This window comes from Lithobates pipiens, unplaced genomic scaffold, assembly GCF_037356315.1.
Source record: "Lithobates pipiens isolate NorthernLeopardFrog02 unplaced genomic scaffold, aLitPip1_a1.2 Scaffold_13, whole genome shotgun sequence".
Lineage (NCBI taxonomy): Eukaryota > Metazoa > Chordata > Amphibia > Anura > Ranidae > Lithobates > Lithobates pipiens.
In genome coordinates, this window is record NW_027507718.1 from 246,699,382 (window position 1) to 246,725,936 (window position 26,555).

General features: G+C 45.2%; 1 protein-coding gene across 1 annotated transcript in view; it reads left to right on the forward strand.

Annotated features, from left to right (window-relative positions):
- GRSF1 (G-rich RNA sequence binding factor 1) overlaps window positions 1-26,555 on the forward strand; it is an 87,703-nt gene that overhangs the window by 24,167 nt on the left and 36,981 nt on the right. The window contains exons 3-4 of the mRNA XM_077476463.1: window positions 18,712-18,867; window positions 19,474-19,662. Coding sequence (XP_077332589.1) covers window positions 18,712-18,867; window positions 19,474-19,662 — 345 coding nt within the window. The remainder of the gene's footprint in view (window positions 1-18,711; window positions 18,868-19,473; window positions 19,663-26,555) is intronic.

Below are 26,555 nucleotides of genomic sequence, written 5' to 3' on the forward strand. Positions count from 1 at the left end.
GAGTAGGGCCTAGGAACCCTGCAGGCTAATCAGTCCATGGATTTTTTTTTATGCAGAAGTTTGCCTTTTGCGCAAGATTAAGATCCTGTGATCTGCTATCAACAGCCGGCTGGGTGACAAGCTGGATACCCTTATCCTTGTAGTCTCCCCAGCCTGGCCAGTAAGCGTGTGCAGACCAGAGCTCAGTGCTGGGTCGGCCACAATGTGCTCCCCCAGGCTCCAGTGGCAGCCGGTGAGCGTAATGCTCCGGGGCACACCTATGAGCGGGCTACTGATGTCTGTGTTAGTGTGCTGGGCCAGCAGCCACCCCGTACTGATCAGAGAGTGGGTCTGTGATGGAATGTTCCCCAGCTCGTCAGGACTGGTAAGTACAGCTCTCCCTGTCTCGGTGGGGCTGAACAGATGGGCATTCCCTGGGAGGTTGATTCAGGGGTCCCTCACTTCCCCCCCATGTGGGATGCTGCATGGGCTGCTGAGCGGTGTGTGCACATATAGACGGGGGCCCCCTGGGGGGCTCTCACCTTGGATGAGGGACTGCGCTGGGTGGCTGTGCCCTGGATGTGTGTAGGTCTGTGTCTGCTGATCACTGTAGCGATGTTTGCCGCCATTTCCTCTGCCTGTGTTTCACTGTCCCTCAATGTATACAGTGCCGGCGGCCATTTTTGGTTTGACCAGGGAGAAGCATGGTCTGATACCATTTTTCTGCTGTTCGGCAGCCATTTTCCCTGTGATTATGTCCTTTTGTACTTGATGCTCGTTGGCCATTTTGTTGTAGCCTAAATACGTTTTCCATGCTCAGCGCTTTTCCCTGAGGCTTAGTACAGCGCGTTTTTTACTCTCGCAAGCATCTGGGAGCTGACACAGGCACACCTAGCTTGACAGTGCAGAACTCAGTCAGGGTGGTGAGTCCTGCGGTGGGGACCCCTCAGCCTGCAGCAGTTAGGACAGTGATGGTCCCACCCTCCTAAGTCCCCAACAGGTGGCAGATAGGGTAGGGTTAGCATGGCTTCAGAAACTGTTTTTTCTTCTCCTGAAATCCAGGCAATTGCAACCGGTTCGCCTGCAGACAGTGCAGTGCCTCTGGACACTTTGTCGGCTGTCCTTAACACATTCGTTGCCAAGATGGAGACGGTGCGTGGGTGCAAAGGTAAAAAGCGGCCCCTACACCCCCCGTCCTCCGGGGAGAGCTCTGACTCAGACCCCTGCTCTGTTGTTTAAATTCAGATGGCGCTGACCAGGACCGATCGGACAGTGAGGATGAGTCCCTGTCCGCACACGACAGAGCGCTTGTTGTAGCACTTATCACAGCTGTGCGTGATACCCTGAAAATTCAGGACACAGCAGATCCCTCTGCTGATGTAGCAGGCCCTTTTGGGTCCCGTAAGCCAGCCCGTACACCTAAGGTGTTTCCGTATCTGAATTATTTCGATAAGTTCATATACAAGGAATGGGGTCAACTGCAACGGACCTTTTCAGTCCCCAAATACATGGCAGTGCGCTACCCCTTTGAGGAGAGTTTTCTCAAAAAATGGTCGGCACCTCCGGTCGTGGACCCCTCAGTATCGAGGTTAAACAAAGTAACCACGATCCCGGTAGAGGGGACTCCTGCCTTTAAGGACCCCACAGACAGGAAATCTGAGGCAGTGTCCCTTTACTTGTTTACGGTTGTGGGGTCAGCAATGCGACCAGTAATGGCATCTGCACTTGTGTCACAGTCGCTTACTGAATGGGCAAAACTTTTGCACTGCGAATTGGGGGAGCAACAGGCTTCTCCTGTCTGCGTGGAACTAGCAGACCAATAAGTGCAAGGCCTTATGTACGTTTGTGACACGGCCCTGGATGCCTTCCCTCTGTTATCCAGGGCTTCAGTGTCGGCAGTGGTGCTGAGGCGCCTGATTTGGCTAAAATGCTGGTCGGCTGACCAGGCATCTAAAAAAAAAAAAAAAAAAAAAAAGCCCTGATGGATTTAACCATCCTTGGTGAGAGGCTCTTTGGAGCCTCGTTGGATGACATCATTAAGAATGCCACAGGTGGGAAGAGTACCTTACACCGCATTCCAGGAAGGCTGAGAAGCCACACAGCAGGAAAGCGCCCTCATTTTCCGCTCACAAATGGCTTTTTCGTCCGCCCAGCCCGACAGGGCAACCTCTGAAGGACAAAAGTGTCTCTGGAACCGCAAGCCTGCGAGCAAAAGTGCTACCGCATGAAGGTTTGCCCCTGCCCGTCTCTTGGGTGGGTGGTCGCCTTCGGGAGTTTACAGCCCGGTGGGCCTCTCAGCTGTCTGACCAATGGGTCTGTGAACTGATTTCCTCTGGTTATAAGATAGTTTCTCTCTTGGTCACCAAACAGATTCTTCCCCTCCAGTATACCCTTACTCCCGGCTTGCCGGGAGGCCCTAATGGGGGCAGTAAGGGACCTGCTGAGTCGTGGCGTGATAGTACCTTTTCCGGAGCCCAGAAGATTCCACTGGTTCTACTCCAATCTGTAGTCCCCAAAAAGAAAGGGGTACGTCCAATCTTGGACCTAAAAGCCCTCAATTGCTTTGTAAAAGTACAGAGGGTCAGAATGGTATCGGTTCGCTCAGTAGTCGCTGCACTCAATCAAGGGGACTCCCTGGCATCTTTGAACATCCAGGATGCGTACCTGCACATACCCATATGCCTACGGCATTGGAAGTTTCTGTGATTTGCAGTCGGGGAAGCCCAGTACCAGTTTGTGGCTCTCCCCTTTTGGCTTGGCATCAGCCCCCCGAGTTTTTACCAAGGTATTGGCTCGAGTTCTGGCATTGCTGCGACAACGCAGGATCGCAATCGTAGGTTATTTAGACTATCTCCTCCTGAGAGCATCTTCCACCTCAGAATTAGAGGAGGATATGGTGATCACCATGCAGACCCTGCAGGAATTTGGGTGGCTGTTGAACCTAAAAAAGTCGGTGATCGTACCGACTAGAGGTCGACCGATATATCGGCCGGCCGATATATTGGCCGATATTTGCCGTTTTTTTAATAATCGGCATCGGCCGATTGTGCTGATAAAAAGCCGATTTAGAACTACAGGGGACTTTGAAATGACTTCTGTCATAGAAGTCAGTGTAAGTTGCCATAGAAACATCTTCCTCTCTGGGCAGGCTGCCAAGAAAAGAACAAAATGATACAATGTTTACACTTAAATGAATGAAGTCATCTCAGTGTGTAGAAGTTCTCAGTTTAACCATTTAAAGACTAAATCTTTTCTGACACTTGTTGCTTACAAGTAAAAATCCTGTATTTTCTGCCAGAAAATCACTTGGACCCCACCAAAAATTATATATATTTTTTTAGCAGAGATCCTAGGGAATAAAATAGCGGTTGTTGCAATATTTTATGTCACACGGCATTTGCACAGAGGTCTTTCAAATGCATTTTTTGGGAAAAAAATACACTATTTAAAAAAATAAAAATAAAATAAAAACAGTAAAATTAGCCCATTTTTTTTTTTTTTTTTTTTAATCTAAATCATACATACAAGTAAACTGATTGGAGGTTTGTTTTGTTTTAAAGCGGGAGTCCACCGGGACTCCGCGTTTTTTTTTTTTTTTTTTTTTTTTTTTTTTAAAGTCAGCAGCTACAAATGCTGCAGCTGCTGACTTTTAAAATAGTGACACTTACCTGTCCAGCGCGCCCGCGATGTCGGCACCCGAAGCCGATCTCTAGGTCGCCTGTCGGGTCCTGCCGCCGCCATCTTGGGTATGGGAATCAGGAAATGGAGCCTTTCGGCTTCATTTCCCGGTTCCCTACTGCGCATGCGCGAATCGCGCTGCGCAATAAGGACGCTCCCCGCTGCCTCTGGGATCTGTGTGTTTCCCAGCAGGCAGCGGGGCACTTGCGGGAAGGGGCGGGCACTTGCGGAAAAGGGCGTAAGTTACGCCCCTTTCCGCAGAGAGCTATCCCAGAAGTGGGTGCAGTTACCTGGATTATCCAGGTAACTGCACCCCCTCCCCCCTGAAAGGTGCCGATTGTGGCACCGGAGGGGGGGAGGGTTCCGATGAGCGGAAGGTCCACTTTAGGGTGGACCTCCGCTTTAATAAATGTTTAAATGTAAGATATTTTCTGTATCACTTATGAAGGCTGCTTTCACACTGGAGCGGGGCAGGCGTTGATGGTAAAACGCACGTTTTAGCGGCTCTTTACCATAATTTTAGTGGTGCTATTTGGCTGCTAGTGGGGCACATATAACCCAGCTAGTGGCCAAGGAAGAGGTTAAATGCGCCCATGAAGCACTGCTGCCAAATCGCATTGCATGCGCTTCGGCAGTGGTGCCCATTCATATCAATAGGCAGGAGTGGTGGAGGAGCGGTATACACCACTCCAAATGTGCTGCTTGCAGGACTTTTTTTTTTTTTTAAGATCCTGCCAGAGCATCGCCTCAGTGTGAAAGCACTCTGTCTTTCACACAGACTGCAGGGGAGCCATTTTGCAGGCACTTTACAGGCGCTATTTTTAGCCCAAAAGCGCCTGAAAAACGCCCCAGTGGGAAAGGTGTGTTAGATCAAGGGGGATTAAAAAAAAATAATAATAATAAAAAAGGAAAAAAATAAATAAATAAAATAACATCGGCCTAACATATCGGCCCTAAAAAATCGGCATCATATATCGGCTATCGGCCGCCATGATTTCTAAATATCGGCATCGGCCAGAGAAAAACCCATAGCGGTCGACCTCTAGTACCGACTCAGCGCTTGGAGTACCTAGGCTTACTGCTGGACTCCATGGAAGCGAGGAGTTTCTCCCTTCAGACAAGCTGCAGACTCTTAGAGCCAAGGTAAAACTGTTGATGAACCGCAGGTGGATGTCGCTACACCTCTGCATGCGAGTCCTGGGGCTCATGGTGGCCTCCTTCGAGGCAGTACCGTACGCCCAGTTTCACACCAGAGTCTTGCAGAACAAGATTTTGACGAAATGGGACTAATCTCTTATCCCTGGATCGGCAGATTCAGGTGAGCCAGTCAGCCAGGGACTCCCTGCTCTGGTGGCTCTGATCAGATCTATGCTAGTGTCCCCAGCAGTTTAGGGTTCCAAAAAAACGCATTGTTGGTGGAACAGCCTAGATACCTACTAGCACCTGCGTTTTGCCCCTCCGCCCAGCCCACCCAAGTGCAGTATCGATAGATCACTGTCATTTACAAAATACAACACACAAAACTGCAGTCTTCGCAGAGTCAGGCCTAATCCCTGCAATCGCTAACAGGTTTTTTTGGTAGCGTTTTATAGTCGCTGATGGCCTAGGTGCTTTTTTTTTTTTTTTTACCTGTGAATCTCACTAGTGTACCACTAAATTTAGAGTCCAAAATGGCAAATCGAAGGTAGACTAGTGAAGAGGCCTACACGTTTCTGAGCATGACAGATGGTGAAGAGGAGGTCACTCATCTGTCACATTCAGGCTCAGAATACGATCCTGTAGAGGACAGCAGCTCCATGACAGATGGCTCTGACGACGAAGGTGAGGTCCCTGCTAAGGTCAGGTGTACCCGATCCCAATCTTCTGATGTTGTTGAGGTGCAGGAACCGCAGGTCCCTCGTATGGAGCAGAGAGCCAGTACTAGCGCCGCTATTCTTTCTGGTGAACTGGCAAGCACCAGTGGCCTTGTACACCCTGGACATGCATCCAGCACTGCAGTAACACGTGGTGACGTGGCGAGTCCCATAAGTGCAGTTCAAGCTGGCGAGGTGGCAAGCACAAGTAGTGTCCTGCTGCCACCAAGAAGAAGACGAAGGCAGGCACGTCATTTCCATAGTGTCCTTCCTGCATAATTTGCCAATCCTGATTGAGTGCCCACCACTTCTGCAGAACCCACACCCCTCCCCCCCCCTTCACTGGCCAACCCGGTATTCAGGTGGAAACAGCTGATTTTACGCCACTTGATTTTTTTATTCGCTGTTTTTCACAAAGATCTCTATAGATCTATTGTGGACCAAACTAATTTATATGCTGATCAACGCATCGCCGTTAATCCCCAGTTCCCTTCCCTTGCCAGAGTTTGGAAACCAATTACGGTTTCCGAATTTAAGACCTTTCTGGGCCTTTCCCTCAACATGGGCATACATAAATTCATGAAGTTGCGGGCGTATTGGTCCATGCATCAAATTGACCATATGCTCGTGTTCTCCACTTCCATGTCCAGGAAACAATACGAGCAGATCTTGTGGTTCTTGCACTTAAATGACAATGAACTTTGTCGTCCTCGTGCAGACCCTGAATGCGATCAGCTCTACAAAATTCAGCCCCTCATAAACCACTTCAACTAATGTTTTGCAGCCTTGTTTATTCCCCATCAAGTTGTCTGCTTGGATGAGTGTCTGATTAAATTTTCTGTCCGCTTGTCTTTCAAACAGTACCTTCCCAGCAAGCGTGCCAGATATGGGGCCAAGCTCTATAAGTTCTGTGACAGGGTAACAGGCTATGTATGGAGCTTTACGGTTTGAGGGAAAAGATAGTTGCATAGAACCGGAGAACTGCCCAGATTACATAGGGAGCGCTGGTAAGATAGTGTGGAACTTGGTGTCACCCTTATTCGGAAAGGGGTACCACTTGTACGTGGACAATTATTACACGAGCGTGCCACTGTTTAGTCATTTGATCAGCAGATTGGAGCATGTGGCACTGTGCGACCTAATCGCCGGGGCTTTCCCCAGGGGCTTGTAGATTCTTGACTTAGGCTGGGGGAGAGAGCTTGCTTGCAGTGTACTAACTTGCTTGCTATGAAGTGGAGGGATAAGAATGTTTTCATTCTTACCTCCCTTCATGCAGACACAACAGTCCAAATTACTACGGCGACTGGTGTTGTGGAGAAAACCCTCTGTCCACGAATATAACCAAAATATGGGAGGGGTGGACCTCAATGACCAGTTGTTGGTGCCATATTTAGTTGCCCGTAAGGCCAGACGCTGGTACAAAAAAAGTGTCTGTTTACATATTTCAGTTGGCTTTGCTGAACGTCATGTCCTATACAGAGCTTCAGGCGGGACTTTATCCTTTCTTATATTCCAGAAAGAGATTGTCACAGACCTTCTGTATCCAGACCAAAAAAGAGAACCCCCTCAATGGGACTTTCCAGACCACCAACACATACAAAAAAATATATAATATTTATAAAAAAATTTAATAAAAACAAGAGCAGACGACTCGCATCTGAACCATGAAAATATAACATGCACAATAGAAAACAGTAGAAAACAAACATTAAACTATATAAGGAAAGACACTTATGCCCTTTAGGGATTGGATATCCCAAAACCCGACGCGTTTCCAGTTTTGCTTGAAAAAACTTTCATCATGGGTAGAGAGTAAAAGGAAGTATAATATGGTGATAACTCATGGTTGAGCCACTGCTCAATAGGAGGTAAAAGTATCAGCAACAAGGTATCCAGACCACAGTAACAAGTCCCCAATGACAGCCGTGGGAAGTAGCACATTCGTCCATACACCGTATGAGATAAATACTAGAAGTTCTGTGTCCACTGTCTCCAAAGGGATATTTTAGGGGTAGAATCGCCCCGTAGCAAAAAAAAGTCTAAGTATGGCTCCCAGGAAATATCCTAGTCCATGTGAATCCCTTGTTAGGAATGTCTTTAGCGCTAATATTCACCAGAAAAACAATATGTTGTCCCGTCTGGATGGAATGCTACTCGGTATCCAGACGGTTCCTCACCATTACCAACCAAATGCAGTAAGTCGGCTGCATGAGAGGCATTTTCCGTATGTCCTCCCCGAGTACCCCCCTACCTAAGGAGCCCCCCAAACTAGATGTCGTGTCTGTACCAAGCACGGATATAGGGATGACACCTGTTATTGTTCACGCTGTCCTGGCAATACTGGTCTTTGCATTGGTGAATGTTTTGAACACTACCACACACTAGTGAAGTTTCACAGGCTAGGGCACATTTGCACAGGGTCTCCCAAGATGCTATCGCATTTTGAGAGACCCGAACTGTTGGTTACAAAAAAAAAAAATATAAAAACCAAAAATAGTCTCTCTCCCTCTCTCCCTCCCTCCCATGTACATATGGTCGAAATTCCGACGGATGGCTTGCCCGTGGAGAAGTTCGAGCGTGTGTACGTGGCATAACTTTTTTGCGGGAGGATGCCCCTATGCTTCGGCATATGTAAATGGTGCATGTATGTATGCCGATCATTAGAAGTGGGTGGATGAAGGGAGGTATTCTAATGATGGGCATACCCAGATCAATCTCTTCTCTTATATTCACCGACCGACACAGCTCCTCTCTGTAACAAAATGGGTTGTTAGCCCTATCGCTGGAGATTACTAGGCAAAGTGGTAATACAACACTTCAGAAGTTTTAGTTCCGCCCAGGGGGCGGTCCCTAGGCTACATTTCCCACAGTCTGCCCAGGCAGCCTGTTTTATTTTGCCTAGTGAAGGAGATACACCTAGGAACCCTGCGGGCCCATAGGTCTGTTTGTTTTTTTTTATTTATTTTTTTATGCAGAAGCTTGGCTTTTTGCACAAGATGAATGATCTATCAACAGCCGACTGGGTGACAGGCTTGTTTACTTATCCTTGTAGTCTCCCCAGTCCGACCATCGAGTGTGTGCAGGTCGCAGCTACGGCTTGGCAGGCCATGACGTACCTCAGCTCCAGAGGTGGCCGGTGAGCCTTTATGCTCCGGGGCATTCATATGACCGGGCTACTGATGTCTGTGGTTGTACTTACCGTAAAATCCTTTTCTCTGTAATTCACCGACCGACACAGCACCCACCCCTCCTTTTTTTTTTTTTTTTTTTTCTCTTTACGTTATACTGCTTGTTGACGTACTGACGCTGCTAGGGCAGACTGTGGGGATGGTAGCCTAGGGACCGCCCCCCTGGGCGGAACTAAAACTTTGCCTAGCAATCTCCAGTGATAGGGCTAACAACCCATTTTGTTACAGAGAGGAGCTGTCGGTCGGTGATTTACAGAGCTAAAGGATTTTACGGTAAGTACAAAAATCCTATTTTTCCTTTCAGCCAACAGGCTGCATGAAAAACGGAAAATTGTATACTCACCTTTCCGTAATTTTCCTTTTCTGACGCATCCCATGGCAGCCCACACATTGGGTTGTGACTCCGCCTCCACAACCTGATAGGACTGGTTAGCTAGAAGATTTGAAGAGGAGTCCACCATTGCATTCTCAGTAACTATCACCTTAGAGGGGTGGGATCCTGTGCTGCCATGGGTCAGGAAAGGAAAATTACGGAAAGGTGAGTATACAATTTTCCGTTTTCCTGACGCATCATGGCAGCACACACATTGGGAAATAACTCGCTACATGGGTGGGTGCTTTTCAGAAGTTTTTATTTACTGAGGTACAAGGTATGGATGAATTTGATTGAATAATTGATCTCCCGAACTCAACCGTAGTTAATTGAGCCGGGTCTATTCTGTAGTGCAACATGAATTTGGTTTTTGACATCCAAGTTGCTGCCTTGCATATAGTCTCTGGGGATACTCTACAGTACACTGCCATGAAGCCGCCATCGCCCTCGTTGAATGCGCTTTCAGGTTTTCCGGTATTGGAAGATGTTGAACTAGCTATGCTTTCTTGATAACTTTAATCAACCAGGAAGCTATTGTGCTTGAAGAAGCCGCCTGACCCCTCTTGGCGCCATGCGGAATGACCAGGAGGTTTTCTGTCTTTCTGAATGGAGCAGTAACTTCCAGATAGGTAGAGATTGCAGACTTCACGTCCAGAGGATGAGGATTTCCGTCTGTGTTGAGAAAAACGGGGAGATTGATCTCCGGGTTAAAGTGGAAGCTAGATGCTACCTTCGACACAAACTGGTCCGAAGGTCTGAGTACGACCTTGTCTGGGTAAAAAACTAGGTGTGGTTCTTTGATTAATAGAGCTTGCAGTTCGGAGACCCTCTTGGCCGACGTGATTGCAACTAGAAATGATAGTTTAAGTGTTAAGTCCCATAGGGATATTGATCCCACCGGCGAGAGGGTTCTTTTGCTAAAACTTCCAGAACGATTGACAGGTCCCAGGTCGGAAAAGTTGGTTTTCTGGGAGGCCTTATTTTTAGGCATGCCTTCTGAAACTGAATGATGAGGGGGTGTAAAGCCCATTTGATTCCTGTCATTGCAGATATGGCAGAGATGTGAACTTTTAAGGTACTTGACCTCAACCCTTTCTCTAGACCTAGTTGTAGAAATTCTAACACTTGACAGACTGATGGAGAGAGAGGGTTCCAGGACTGCTGTTGGGCTATTGCGGAAAATTTCTCCCAAATCTTATTATATATGCTGTTTGTCGATTTCTTCCTTGCCTGCTGTAAGGTAGATACTACTCTTAACGAACACCCCTGATCTAACAACCTTTCCCTTTCAATTTCCAAGCCGTCAGGTGTAATCGCTCTGGTGACGGGTGTAGGAATTGCCCCTGCGTGAGCAAGTCTGGGAACGGCGGAAGTGGGAGAGGCTCCTGTGTTTTTAATTGCGGGTTGGTCGGAAACTATGGTCTTCTGGGCCAGAAGGGCAACACTGCTATTACTGTGGAAGACTAACTCAGTCTGGCCAGAAACCTGGCTATCAGGGGCACCGGAGGTAATATGTAACCTAGGCGAAATTCCCAAGGATGGTGGAGACAGTCGATCCCTGCTGCTGTTGGATAGGCGGTCCTAGCTATGAAGCGGGTACACTTGCGGTTCGCTGGAGTTGCTGCCAGATCCATATCTGGAACGCCCCATTTGCGTGTGAGAAGAGTAAAGGCCTTGTGACTGAGAGACCACTCGTTCAATATAAATATTCGACTTAGGTCGTCCGCGAGTTGGTTGTGAATCGCAGGTACATATACTGCCTTCAAATCCGTCAGGTGGACCTGTGCCCAATCGATTATAGGTCGAACTTCCTGCATTAGGATTTTGCTTCTGGTGCCCCCTTGCCTGTGAACATAATTTACAGCCACTGTATTGTCCTTGCTCAGGAGAACTCTTCCCTGAGAGAAGGGGACCGAAGGTTAGGAGTGCTTGCCATGTGGCCCTGAGCTCCAGAACGTTTGAGACTATCCCTTGTGGACAGAAGGGCCAGTGGCCCTGTGCTCCCCGGTCTAGATGGTGCGCTCTCCACCCATGGTGTCTGACATTACCATTTCTGGGAGTGGGTGTACGATAGGATGACGGCGTACTAAGTTGTTGGTTTGAGTCCACCATCGTACAGATTCCTTAACTGCCCTGGTGATCGCTATTTGTTGTGACGTTGAGATCCCGTTCCATTGCTTTAGGAATGAACTCTGGAGTACCCTCGAGTTCCATTGGGACCACTGAACCATTAGAAAGGTTGATGACATTGAGCCCAGAATGCTTAAGCATGTTCTTGCTGATAGGTGGTCTGCTGACAGGAGCCTTTTTACTTTGTGGACGAGTGGATATAGTTTTTCCTGGGGAAGCCCTACTGTGTTGGATCTGGTGTCTTACTCGGCTCCTAGGAAGACCATTTTCTGTACTGGGACCAGGCTGCTCTTCCTCTAATTCACTATCCACCCGAATTGCTGGAGTGTAGAAATCAGAATTGACCAATGACGTAGAAGTGTTTCTCGATTGTCTGCTAGAAGAAGAATGTTGTCGAGATATGCAGGACTCTTAGTCCCCTCTCTCTCAATAGTGCTATAATTCGAAGTAAACCCTTTGTGAAGGTCCTGGGTGCCGTTGATATCCCAAACGGGAGGCTTTTGAATTGAAAGTGTTGCTTGCCTATCGCAAAGCGCAGGTACTTTTGAAAGGTTTGATGCAGATAAGCGTCGGACAAATTGACCGAGAGCATCCAATCTTTCTCTCCTACTGTTAGTAATATTGAATGGAGACTCTCTATCTTGAACGATTTGACTAGAATCATTTGGTTCAACTTTTTTAAATCTAACACAGGCCTCGGGTCTCCTGTCTTCTTTAAAACTAAGAAAAGGGGAGAGTAAAAACCCTCTCCTCTCTGCTCCCATGGGACTTCTATGATTGCTTGCTTCTGGAGCAACTCCATGATGTATTTGGCTAAAAGCTTCCATTTCAGACGCGAAGATGGTAGTTTGGTGGGCCTGTAGTGTTTTTTTTGGCGGTTTTTGCTTGAACTTCCACTTGTGGCCTTGCTGAATGGTGGATATTGTCCAGGGATCTATTATTCATACTTGGGCAAATAGCCTCAGCCTACCAGCAGGTATTAACCGCAGGACGGGTATGGTGCTCCTCTCGGTGCGAGGATGACGACTCTCTGCGATTACGGGAAGATCTGGAGAGTGGGAGTGTCTTGAGGGGGAACATTCCTTCCATTTAGAATGGGATGACCTCGATGACCTGCGGGAGCTACCAAAATGAAAGGTATTAATGGGCAGTGCTCTATTTTCTCCTCTTTGTTACTTACCAATCCGTACGCCCCTTACCTTGTAGTTCTTGGATGGTCTACTATGGCAGCGGTCTCCATAGGGCGGAATAGAGTATACCCTTTGACCAGAGGTTTTCAGTGTGAGAGCTAATGCAGAGTATAAGCAGAAGGTGCTGACATAGAATAAATGGTAAAGTAACATAAAGATGATAGAAAAAACCTTACCAGAGACTAAGGAGGACTTGTCTTACAAGGCAGGAGGCTGTGTGATGGAACCAGGATGGAGGGTGGTGTAGAAAACACAAGCAGCATTAAAAATGGGAAAAGGATTTTCTAAATAGACCTCCGTCGCCGGAGGAGTGACGTCACCGCCGCTCATGCGCTCTGGCCGGACGCGCCGCCCTGCGCCACCTTGGATGCTGGCAAATGGAGAGGGCAGAGGAAATGTCACTTCTTGAGCGCCGAGCGTCCAAACGTGGCCGCCATGATGGAAAGGGCATACCTCTGTAGAACTACAGGGCTCAGCATGCACGGAAGAGGCAAAAGTAGAAAAAAAGGAGAGAAAAGAAAAACGCAAATGAAACAGAGGAAAGAGGTATGTGGGGGAAGTAACTAGAGCGGAGTAATAGCTGGAAGACAAAACGGGGAGACCACTGCAAAACTTAAAAAAACCTCTTTAAGGCTTTATTAGGCATTTGGATGAGACCACCAGAGTGTTGCCCCCTACGTTATAGCTCATTTAGAGACTGTACAGTCAGGGGCTTCCAGGTAGGAGAGGCCGAACCTAGCTGGGATGGTGCGGTAAGGGGCTCAATCTGCTAACCGATCGAATACATGATGTCCCATTCATGTGAGGGAAAAAAAGGAGAATGCAACGGTGGACTCCTCTTGAAATCTTATAGCTAACCAGTCCTATCAGGTTGTGGAGGCGGAGTCACAACCCAATGTGTGTGCTGCCCTGATGCGTCAGGAAAAAAAGATTACAATATATGTCCAACAAGGACCAGCAACGTACTAGTATGGTATGTCATGTTTGGTATCCATGTACTCGGCCTAAGATCATCTTTTTTATTTCATCAAAAATTTGGGCAATATAGTGTTTTAGTGCATTAAAATTAGAGGTCGACCGATATATCGGCCGATATTTGCCGTTTTTTAAATAATCGGCATCGGCCGATTTGTGCTGATAAAAAGCCGATTTAGAACTACAGTGGGACTTTGAAATTACTTCTGTATAGAATGGTCTAAGTTGACTGAGTCGTCATAGCAACCCTTTCCTCCACTCTGGGCAGACTGCCAAGAAAAGAACTAAATGATACAATGTTTACACTTGAATGAATGAAGTCATCTCTGTGTGTAGAAGTTCTCAGTTTAACCATTTAAAGACTACCGTATATACTCGAGTATAAGCCGAGATTTTCAGCCTCTTTTTTGAGGCTGAAAGTGCCCCCCTCGGCTTATACTCGAGTCATCGCTGTCTGCCCGCTCGATCAGCGTGTCGAGCAGACAGACAGCGGCCATTCTAGAATTCAAAAGCCGCGCCTCCGGCTCCGCCTTCGCCTGTGATAGGCGGAACACTGAATTTCCCAGCAGCCTGTGTTCCGCCTATCACGGGCATCGTCTCATCCTCGTACTACGGACGAGGATGAGACGATGCCCGTGATAGGCGGAACACAGGCTGCTGGGAAATTGAGTGTTCCGCCTATCACGGACATCCGATAGGCGGAACAGCAGTCAGTGGGAAATTGAGTGTTCCGCCTATCACCGACGGAGGCGCGGCTTTTGAATCCTAGAATGGCCGCCGACGAAGACGGAGAAGGCTGAAGGACGGAGGCTCGGCTCGGGACGGGCCGGGACGGGCCGGGCCGGGACGGGACGGGCCGGGACGGGACGCAGGCTGGACGGGACGCAGGCTGGACGGGACGCAGGCTGGACGGGACGCAGGCTGGACGGGACGCAGGCTGGACGGGACGCAGGCTGGACGGACACAGGCAGGCTGGACACAGGTAGGCTGCACGGACACACACACACACACACACACACACACACACACACACACACACACACACACACACACACACACACACACGGATGCATGGACACACACACACACACACACACACGGATGCATGGACACACACACACACACACACACACACGGATGCATGGACACACACACACACACACACACGGATGCATGGACACACACACACACACACACACACGGATGCATGGACACACACACACACACACACGGATGCATGGACACACACACAGGGATGGATGGACCCACAGGGATGGACGGACACACAGGGATGGACAGGCATGTCTCACCCTCGGCTTATACACGAGTCAATAATTTTTTCCAGTTTTTTGGGGGTAAATTGGGGGCCTCGGCTTATATTCGGGTCGGCCTATACTCGAGTATATACGGTAAATCTTTTCTGACACTTGTTGCTTACAAGTAAAAAATCCTGTATTTTCTGCCAGAAAATCACTTAGACCCCCCCAAAAATTATATATATTTTTTTAGCAGAGATCCTAGGGAATAAAATAGCGGTTGTTGCAATATTTTATGTCACACGGCATTTGCACAGAGGTCTTTCAAATGCATTTTTTTTGGGAAAAAAATACACCATTTAAAAAATAAAATAAAAACAGTAAAGTTAGCCCATTTTTTTTTTTTTTTTTTGTCCAAAAGTTTTGACTACCTGTTTTTATTTAATATATATATATATATATATATATATATATAATATTTTTTTTTTTTTTTTTATCTAAATCATACATACAAGTAAACTGGAGGTTTGTTTTGTTTAATAAATGTTTAAGTGTAAGAAATTTTCTGTATCGCGTATGAAGGCCGCTTTCACACTGGAGCGGGCAGGCGTTGATGGTTAAACGCAAGTTTTAGCGGCTCTTTACCATCATTTTAGCGGTGCTATTTGGCTGCTAGTGGGGCACATATAACCCAGCTAGCAGCCAAGGAAGAGGTTAAATGCGCCCATGAAGCACCGCTGCCAAATCGCATTGCATGCGCTTCGGCAGTGGTGCCCATTCATATCAATGGGCAGGAGTGGTGGAGGAGCGGTATACACCACTCCAAACGTGCTGCTTGCAGGACTTTTTTTTAAGATCCTGCCAGCGCATCGCCTCAGTGTGAAAGCACTCTGTCTTTCACACAGACTGCAGGGGAGCCATTTTACAGGCACTTTACAGGCGCTATTTTTAGCCCAAAAGCGCCTGAAAAACGCCCCAGTGGGAAAGGTGTGTTAGATCAAGGGGGATTAAAAATAAATAAATAAATAAAATAAAATCGGCCTAACATATCGGCCCAAAAAAATCGGCATCATATATCGGCTATCGGCCGCCATGATTTCTAAATATCGGCATCGGCCAGAGAAAAACCCATATTGGTCGACCTCTAATTAAAATTTTAAAGTTGTATTTTTTTTCCAAAAAAATGTGTTTGAAAAAATTGCTGTGCAAATACTGCATGGGAGAAAAAAAAATGCAATATTCTCCATTTTAATCTGTAGGGCCTTTGCTTTTAAAAAAAAATATATAATGTTTTGGGGTTCAACATTATTTTTCTTGCTAAGTGTCAGAAAGGGCTTTGTCTTCAAGTGGTTAGTGTGTGACGTAAGCTTCTAAATGTTGTGCATAAAATGCCAGGACAGTTCAAACCCCCCCCCCAAATGACCCCATTTTGGAAAGTAGACACTCCAAGCTATTTGCTGAGAGGCATGTCAAGTCCATGCAATGTTTTATATTTTGACACAAGTTGCAGGAAAATTTTTTTTTTTTTTTTTTTTTTTTGCATGAAGTTGTCACTAAATGATATATTGCTCAAAGATGCCATGGGCATATGTGAATTACACCCCAAAATACATTATGTTGCTTCTCCTGAGTATGGGGATACCACATGTGTGAGACTGTTTGTTTGGGAGCCTAGCTGCGTACAGAACCCCTAAAACCAAGCACCGCCCTCAGGCTTTCTAAGGGTGTAAATGTTTTATTTCACTCCTCACCGCCAATCACAGTTTTGGAGGCCATGGAATGCCCAGATGACACAACCTCCCCCCTCCCCCCCCCCCCCCCCCCCCCATGACCCCATTTTGGAAAGTAGACACCCCAAACTGAGAGGTATCTCACCAAAACTTTGTGACAAAAAGCGAACTATAAATATACTCACCCATTTTATATCTCGCTTTCTGTCACAAAGTTTTGAAAATTGAAAAAAAGTTTTTTTTTTTTTTCATTTTCAAAAACAAATTAGAGCTGTAAAATACTCACCATGACTCTCAGCAAATAGCTTGGGGCATCTACTTTCCAAAATAGGGTAATTTGGGGGTGGGGGGGGCGGGGTGTGTGCCATCTTGGCATTTTATGGCCTTCAAAACTGTGATGGGTAGTGAGGAGTGAAATCAAAAATTACTGCCCTTAGAAATCCTGAAGGCGGTGCTTAGTTTTTGGACTTCCAAAAAGTCCCGCACATGGGGTTATCCCCTTACTCGGGAGAAGTAGCAGAATGTATTTTGGGATGTAATTTCACATATGCCCATAGCATGTGTGAGCAATATATCATTTAGTGACAACTTTGTGGGGAAAAAAAAGTTTGTAATATTCCTGCAACTTGTGGCAACATGCCTCTCAGCAAATAGCTTGGGGGGTCTACTTTCCAAAATGGGGTAATTTGGGGGGGGGGGGTGTTGCTATTTTGGCATTTTATGGCCTTCGAAACTGTGATAGGTAGGAGGAGTGAAATCAAAAATTTGCACCCTTAGAAATCCTGAAGGCAGTGATTGGTTTTCGGGCTTTTCTGGGCTCCCAAAAAGTCCCACACGTGGTATCCCCGTACTCAGGAGAAGCAGCAAAATGTAGTTTGGGGTTCGGTTCCACATATAACTATGGCATGTGTGAGCAATATATCATTTAGTGACAACTTTTTGTAAACTTTTTTTTTTTTTTTTTTGTGTCATTATTCAATCACTTGGGACAAAAAAAAAATATTCAATGGGCTCAACATGCCCCTCAGCAACTTCCTTGGGGTGTCTACTTTCCAAAATGGGGTCATTTGGGGGGGGGGGGGGGGTTGTACTGCCCTGACATTTTAGCACCTCAAGAAATGAGATAGGCAGTCATAAATTAAAGTAAGTAAATTTCAGAAAATGTACTCTAGTCTGTAGACCCTAACTTTTGCGCAAACCAATAAATTACGTTTTTGACATTTTTTTTTTTTTTTTTACTAAAGACATGTGGCTAAATACGTTTTGGCCTAAATGTATGACTAAAATTTAGTTTTAGATTTTTCTTATAACAAAAAGTAGAAAATATCATATTTTATCTTTTTTTCGGTCTTTTCTGTTTTTTATATCGCAAAAAATAAAAATCAGAGGCAATCAAATACCATCAAATGAAAGCTCTATTTGTGGGAAGAAAAGGAAGCAAATTTAGTTTGGGTACAACATTGCATGACCGCGCAATTACCAGTTAAAGCAGTGCAGTGCGAAATTGTAAAAAGACCTCTGGTCCTTAGGCTGACAATTGGTCCGGGGCTGAAGTGGTTAAAAAAAAAGAATACTTTTTATTGCTATCACAAGGAATGTAAACATCCCTTGTGACAGTAATAGGTGGTGACGGTACTCTTTATGGGAGGGATCAGGGGTCTACAAAGACCCTAAATCCCTCCACTGCACTTCAAAGTATTCAGATCGCCAAAAACTGTGACTCTGAATACTGTAATTTTCTTTTAAAATGGCACCATTGGCAGCCGAGTAAACCTGAAGGGACGTTGTTACGTAAGCTTCCATGTTTACATGAAGAAGACTGGAAGGAAGCCGTTTCCGGCTTCCTTCCAGTCTCACTCTAGCCCGGCAGAAGTGCCAAATCGCGCACTGGGTATTGGGATGATGCATTTTTTTTTTTTTTTTTGGAGGATAATTTTTATTTGGTTTCAGAAGAATTTAGTTTATACACTTCGTGTTTTTTTTTTTTTGGGTATTATTATTTTTTAACTCTTATCACCATGTTTTGGTTTTCTATAGTTTCTAATTAAAGACCCGCACAACTGACAGCCCTTTGCGCATTCAAAGTGACAGCCAATGATGCATAAAACTCCCTCCAATGCCTGGGATCTCCACCCCCATGACTAAGCTCTGAGGGGCACAGCGAAATGTGTTGGGGGTTTGGTTTTGCCGGAGTCCAGGCTGAGGTTGCCTTCCACACCCCAGGGATGTTATGGAATTGCAGCCATAGGGACCTTCACTCTGAGCACTTTGATGTTTTATTATACAAATGTGTTATGGAAAATTTAGTCCATGATTGCTGCAAAGGTGAACTTAGTTCTTGTGTTTTTTTTCCCTCCAGAATGCAATGTATCTAATGGTACAGATGGAGTTCACTTCATCTTCAACAGAGATGGCAAACCACGTGGAGATGCAATCATTGAATTTGAAACAGCAGATGACTTGACAAAAGCTTTGGAACAGCACAAAAAGTTCATGGGGCAACGCTATGTGGAAGGTGAGCAGATTGACAGCTAAAAACTGTAAAAAAGTAAACCCTTTTTTGCTTGGGTCATTTTCTAAGCTTTGTCTTTTGGTGAAGCATATCAGCGGATTCTGGTGCAAAGAAAATAGGGCTTCTTGGCTTTTTTTTTTTCTTTCTAATGTAGATTGTTCACATTGCAGTTTTTTTTAAAAGCGTTTGTAATTGAACAGTGCACAGCTAGCTATACATGACTTTTGTTTATCTATTTCAAGTGATCTAAACTGATTTGGAAATTCATTTAAAATCCCTTTTATTATAAATAATGGTGGTTCTGATCAATGGTCATAACCATAGGTTGCTTGAAAATGGTTAACAATTGTGGGTCTCAGATTGCAGGCTGACTCACTGAGATGTATATCTTTTTGTTTTGTTTTTTTTCCAGTGGGAAAACCAAAATTGCTAGTTGTTTGGCCAGCAAAAGTCTTAAAAGATCTCCAGTCCTAAATTAGTTTTTTTCCTGTGTCCTTCATTTTTGTATTTTCATTGCTTTTTGTAATTTGTGTTGCAGTTTTCAGTATTGTGTTTTGAAAATGGGAAAAATGTTGGCTTACTTTAAGCAGTCAGTTTGGTCTATTGCAGTGTTTGAAATGAGCCACAAGGATGCAGAGTTACTATTGCAGAGAATCCAGGCTTCAACATCACCGACTAGAATGTCATCAATGCCCCAGTCGGCACAGGCATTGCCTGCTAGCCCAAATGATACCACCGTGAAGCTTCGTGGTTTGCCATACAGCTGTACTGAACAGGACATCGTCAATTTTTTTTCAGGTGAATATGCTGATATTGATTTGCCAATTTGTTTAAGATATTCTTTAATCTTTTTCCTGGTCATTCTGTTAATATATTCAGTGAATATTCTTTGAAGATGGCTCATGTCTTTGAAAGAGATGTTGCCAACGCGAATGTGCCGAAACAGTGTCAATGTCGCCTTGATTATGCAGTGTGTCTGCAACAGACGTCACCCAACCCCCTTATACCTGCCTTGCCTTACAGCTTCTTTCTCCTCTGTAGCTGGTGATGAAAGCCACTCAAGTGGAATGTTAACGTCATTCCCCAGGTCATGTAATAGTGCTTGGGCCTTGACTGTTTGGTTGGAGCACTGTTGCAGGCTAGCAGGTTACATGCTCGCCCTTACCTGGAAGTTCGGGATAGTCTCAGCATCTAAAATGGATCTGCAGTGGAGAGCAGGTAAGGCAAGTATAAGGGGGTCTCATGCAAAGAAACAGTCACACTGTTTTTCAAAGTAAACCTTTTTGCTTTACCCTTGCAACCTCCTCCCCAGCAGCACATACTCTTCTCCCTTTACTCCCCCCACTGCTTTATTCAGCTTCTGGGAGAGCAGAGAAATACTTGGTACAACTGGGTGTAGAAGATTATGGGACTTGCTCACCTTCCTGCCACATGACAACATTGTTAGTGATTGGTCCAGTGCTGTCACATGAGGGATAGGAGCTTCCTTCCTTTCTCCTGGTGGATGAGTTGTGCGGATTGGGATCAACGGTAAGGATATATGGAGGGGATGAAGTTAGGTGCACTTGTAGATGTTCACTGTAAAGCTAGAATTTCAATTTTAATTGCATGGGTAACTAAAACAATCTTTTTATTTTATTTATTTTTTTATTTTTTTCTGCCAAACAAAAATTTGCTCATGGAGAAAAGTGTGGTACGTTGCAGGCGTACACTTTTAAAGAAAACCACAAACCCCAGTGTTCATCCAACTGATTCTAAAACAACAAACCACAGCAATGACCCCTCTTGAAATACTGGAGTTTTAAATGAAAAATATGGGTTTTTTTCTCCAAGCATCTTCCAGGACAGCCATGAGACCTAGGGCTCCTCCTACCAGGACCAGCAACATGTTAATCCCCACCAGATAAAAGGGTGGTCAACAGGCCCCATGTCAGTATAAGCGTTTCCTCCGTACGGGGGGGGGGGGGGAGTTTTGTGTGTAACGTTTCCTGTAACTGGATCCCATAGGTCTCACGATCATGGCCCCTGTGGCGTTTTGTGGTATTCCTACCTTCTTCTTGGGTCCCAGAGGGGAGTAGGTTTGTGGCTCCTGTCTCTGCTTCTCAGTGCAGAAAATGCTGACTTCTGTTAGAGATGAGCTTATATCTACGTTTAGCTCATTTAAAACTCTAATTGACAAGATTCAAGTCCCCTCAGAGGGTCCAGTTCTCCAGTTAGGACTTCAGCTAGTCCTAGTGCTCCACAGCAGAGTGCGGAGAGTGAAGACTCTGAGGCTGAAGCAGGATATGCTCATTCTTCTCCGGAAGAATCAGGGTCAGATACAGGGCCCAGGGATAGAGAATCCACAAAGGGTTCGAGGTATAAGTTATCATTGGAAGATGTAGATTATTAAAGGCTATCTATATGACACTTGATATAGAAGAGAAGGTACAATTGTCTAAACATGACCTTATGTACAAAGGTTTGCATAAGAAAAAGACTAGAGTTTTTCCCGTGCACAGTTCCCTTCTTGATACCATCAAGTTGGAGTGAGAAAATTCTGAGAGAAACCTTTCTTTTCCGGTAACCTATAAATGTTTCCATTTGAAGAAGTCATGGTACAAAAATCCTAAGTTAGACGCACCTCTTTCAAAAGTTTCAAAAAAACACAGACCTAGCGTTTGACGATATGGTCACTCTTAGCGATCCGATGGATAAGAGGGGATATCCTTCACAGAGCCAGAAGTATGGTTGACACAAATACAGAACTGTTGGCAGGTACCTATAGAGAACAGATTATGAAATGTTTCCCTCTCTTTCGTGCAGTGGGGTTTTTGGCTGATTCTTCTGCATAGTCAGTAAGATTGACAGCTAGGACCTCTGGCCGATTTCACTAAGCCCGAAGATGCCTATGGCTTAAAACCTGGTCACGCAACGCTACCTCAAAATTACGCTTATGTGGTCTTCCCTTGACAGGCGATCATCTTTTTGGCCCAGGTCTGCAAGAGGCACTGGAACACATGGCTGATAGAAAAAAGGCCTTTCCAGAGAATAAGAAAAAGCCGACAGCGAAAGGTGTTGTTTTTTTTATATATTTTTTTTTTGTTGGCCAAAGTAGGCAGCAAGGTCCTAGAGAAATGGACAATAGTCCCAAAAAACATTGGACACGGCACAGGGGCATACGTAGAGGTGGCATCTTGTTTAACTCTCCTCAACAACCCGCCAAGCCACAGTGATTTGTGTCTCTCAGTGGGAGGAAGATTGAGGGCTTTTCCCCCACGGTGGGCAGCAGTCACCTCAAGTCCATTCTTCCTGAACCTAGTGACCAATGGTACAGGCTGGAATTTTCTTGCCAGCCACCAGAGAAATTATTGGTCACCCTCCCTCCCCAAGATCGGGTAAAAGTGAGGGCCCTGGGTCTCCAAATTGAAGACTTGATGGACCAAAAGGTCCTGATCCCAGTTCCACGGTCTGATCTAGGCAAGGGACTTTATTCCCATATATTTGTCATCAGAAAGCGGTCAGGAAAATATTGGCTAATCCTGAACCTCCAGTCTATAATCCGTTCGATCAGGTACAAGTACTTTTCGTATGGACACGGTGTTCTCAATCAAAAATCTTCTTTACCCAAACTGCTTCATGGCCACTTTGGATTCGAGGGGTGCCTATCTGCTCATCCCTATAATCCAGCCTTCCAAAGATTCTTGAGACTAGCAGTCAAGATGTGAACTCGGCACTTTCAATTTCAAGCCCTCCCCTTCGGTCTGTCCTCAGCCCCACGCATCTTTACAAAGGTGTTGGGGGAGGCGCTGGCTCTGCTAAGGTAAGTGATTACTAATTATCCCTTACCTGGACAACCACCTAGTGGTGGCGGAGTCATACCAAAAGTTATTAGCGGATCTCCAGACCATACAGGACTTCCTTCAATCTCTAGGCTGGTTAGTAAACAAAGAAGTCTTACTTAATTCTGGCCCAGAAAGTGACATATGGGATATGAATTTTGCTTTACAGTTTTTCTCCCGTAGGAAAAGGTCTCAAGAATGATACAAGCAAAGTCAGTCTAATGCCACGTACAAACGGCGTATTTTCTGTCAGAAAAATCTTGGATTGTTTTTCCGACCGAATTCTGCTCAAACTTGGCTTGCATACACATAGTCACACAAAAGTTTGCGGAACTTTTGATCGCCAAGAACGCTGTGTCGTACAACACTACGACGAGCCGAGAAAATGAAGTTCAATGTTTCCGAGCATGCGTCGAATTGTTTCCGAGCATGCGTAGGAATTTTACGCGTCAGAATTACTACAGACTATCGTAATTTCCGATCAAAACTTTTTCCAACTGAAAAAAAGAGAACCTGCTCTCAATATTTTGCTGACGGAAATCCAGCCAGCAAAAGTCCGATGGAGCATACACACGGTCACATTTTCCGACCAAAAGCTCTTATCTGTCTTTTGCTGGCCGAATTTCCAATCGTGTCTACACGGCATTACAGACCGTTCAGTCAGTCTCGCTGAGAGAAGTTTCAAGAACAGTGTCTGGCAGATTATCTCAGCCGCTACTGGGTATATCGAGCCAATTGGTCCCTTCATCCCGAAATCTTTGCGGTTCTCACCAACAGATGGGGATTTCCCGAAGCAGAACAACTTTTTGGCCCAAGAGGCCATGGTTTTTCCTGTTGCACACTCTCTGGTCTCAAAGCCTTCATTGAGTCTAACGAAGAGACAAGACTTCTCGCAGGATTCAGTGTCGCACCTACAAGTGGTTTCCTTAAACTTGACGGCCTGGTATCTGAAGAAAAGATATTATGCATCCAGGGGTTCTCTGACAAAGTAGTCAAGACTGATAAATTGCAGAAAACCAGTCACTAGAGCCATATATTCCAAGGTAAGGTAAATCGTTATCTGAAAACCAAAGATTACCTCATAATGTTCCCTCAATTTTGGAATTTTTTTCAAGAGGATGTCGACGATGATCTTTCAGTTTGTACTTTAAAGGTACAGGCAGCAGCTATCTGTTTTTCTTACATTTTCACTCTTGGAAAATCCCACAATAGCTAGATTCTTTAAATCAATTTCCAGGTCCAGGACAGTGGTGGTTAGAAGTTGTCCAACCTAGGACCTGTCCTTGGTGCTTCAAACTCTGGTAAAAATACATTTTTGAGCCCCTAGAGGATATTTCATTTAAGTTACTTACCTTTAAAAACTATTTTCCTTGTGGCAATTAACTGAGCTCATAGGGTAAGTAAGTTACAGGCCCTTTCAGTGAGAGGGAGCCTTTCCTCACAATATTTGAGGATTGGGTTGTTTTTTAAAACATATCCAGGATTTCTGCCTAAAGTGGACAATACATTTCACAGATACCAGGACATTGTACTGCCAACCTTTTTTGCAGTTCGCCAAAGGGCTACCAATTCTTCTCGTCTACCTTGAGGTGACCAAGACCTTTTAGAAAAAGATGCCTTGTTTGTCCTCTTTTCAGAATCACACAAGGGAAAGAGTGCATCTAAAGCCACCTTGGCTAGATGGAATAAAGCAAGCTATTTCTGAAACTTCCAAAATTAGGGTAGTTTCTCCGCACTCATTGTATTTACTCTAGATTAAAACATAAACTCCTAGGTCACCCAAAATCAGAGGGTGGAACAGACCTGCCTAACTTTGAGATATACCATGCTCTGCAATCATGTCCCGCTTATTGGAGTGGTTCACCCGTCCATTAGTGTAAGCCTCGGTCATGCCTGAGCAAGATATGTCCCTTGTAGATTTATGAGCATTGCTTTTGAGTTACCATAACTCATACCGATCCCACCCTACACTTCTTCCTTTAACCTCGCTCCAGGTCTGGTATCGCCGGAGAGGATGTTATTCGCTCTCCTCTGACCCAAGCCCACTAACTCCACTTTTTGATCCAGCGTTACCAGATGGCAGGCAAACAGTTTTTGGAGCATATGACAGATCATTTTGGCCTATTGCACTCTCTTGTGTACACGTGTCTTTAGGGTTCTTCATGACCCATTCCACTACTGAATCTCCTCCTCTGAAATGGCTAACAAACCTCCAATTGACCTACGCTGGTGTGACGGGGCTGACGTAATCACAGGGCTGTCTATGCCCTTCCGGAACACCGGGGAGATCACACGTGGTTCGCCGATATGGCGACCATGTAGCATCGGACGGTAATAGGCTGAGGGAGGGGCGGGACCTGCCAATTGCTGATCTTCTGCGCATGTGCAAGCGTTCTTTGGCCACTATAAATATCCCCCATATATGGAGGGACATTTAGCCTTATCCCTACAGGAAGCAAACCATAAGATTACCCAGCTCATATATAGAGGTCGACCGATATATCGGCCGGCTGATATATCGGCCGATATTTGCCGTTTTTTAAATAATCGGCATTGGCCGATTGTGCTGATAAAAAGCCGATTTAGAACTACAGCAGGACTTTGAAATGACTTCTGTATAGAAGTCAGTGCAAGTTGACTAAGTCGTCATAGAAACGTCTTCCTCCTCTCTGGGCAGGCTGCCAAGAAAAGAACAGAAAGATACAATATTTACACTTCTGAATGAATGAAGTCATCTCCTTGTGTAGAAGTTCTCAGTTTAACCATTTAAAGACTAAATCTTTTCTGACACTTGTTGCTTACAAGTAAAAATCCTGTATTTTCTGCCAGAAAATCACTTTGACCCCCCAAAAATTATATATATTTTTTTAGCAGAGATCCTAGGGAATAAAATAGCGGTTGTTGCAATATTTTATGTCACACGGCATTTGCACAGAGGTCTTTCAAATGCATTTTTTGGGAAAAAAATACACCATTTAAAAAATAAAAATAAAATAAAAACAGTAAAGTTAGCCCATTTTTTTTTTTTTGTCCAAAAGTTTTGACTACCTGTTTTTATTTAATATATAGTTTTTTTTTTTTTATCTAAATCATACATACAAGTAAACTGATTGGAGGTTTGTTTTGTTTAATAAATGTTTAAGTGTAAGAAATTTTCTGTATCACTTATGAAGACTGCTTTCACACTGGAGCGGGCAGGCGTTGATGGTAAAACGCAAGTTTTAGCGGCTCTTTACCATCATTTTAGCGGTGCTATTTGGCTGCTAGTGGGGCACATATAACCCAGCTAGCGGCCAAGGAAGAGGTTAAATGCGCCCATGAAGCACTGCTGCCAAAACGCATTGCATGCGCTTCGGCAGTGGTGCCCATTCATATCAATGGGCAGGAGTGGTGGAGGAGCGGTATACACCACTCCAAACGTGCTGCTTGCAGGACTTTTTTTTTTTTAAGATCCTGCCAGCGCATCGCCTCAGTGTGAAAGCACTCTGTCTTTCACGCAGACTGCAGGGGAGCCATTTTGCAGGCACTTTACAGGCGCTATTTTTAGCCCAAAAGCGCCTTAAAAAACGCCCCAGTGGGAAAGGTGTGTTAGATCAAGGGGGATTAAAAATAAATAAATAAAATAAAATCGGCCTAACCTATCGGCCCAAAAAAAATCGGCATCATATATCGGCTATCGGCCGTCATGATTTCTAAATATCGGCATCGGCCAGAGAAAAACCCATATCGGTCGACCTCTACTCATATATGGTCGGTACCTTTGATTATTTTGGAATCTACTTGGGGAAATAATTTTTTCAAATGTCACTACATATGTGTAAGGTTAATATATTAACCAACTACATTGTTATCTATATTTGATTTATCCAT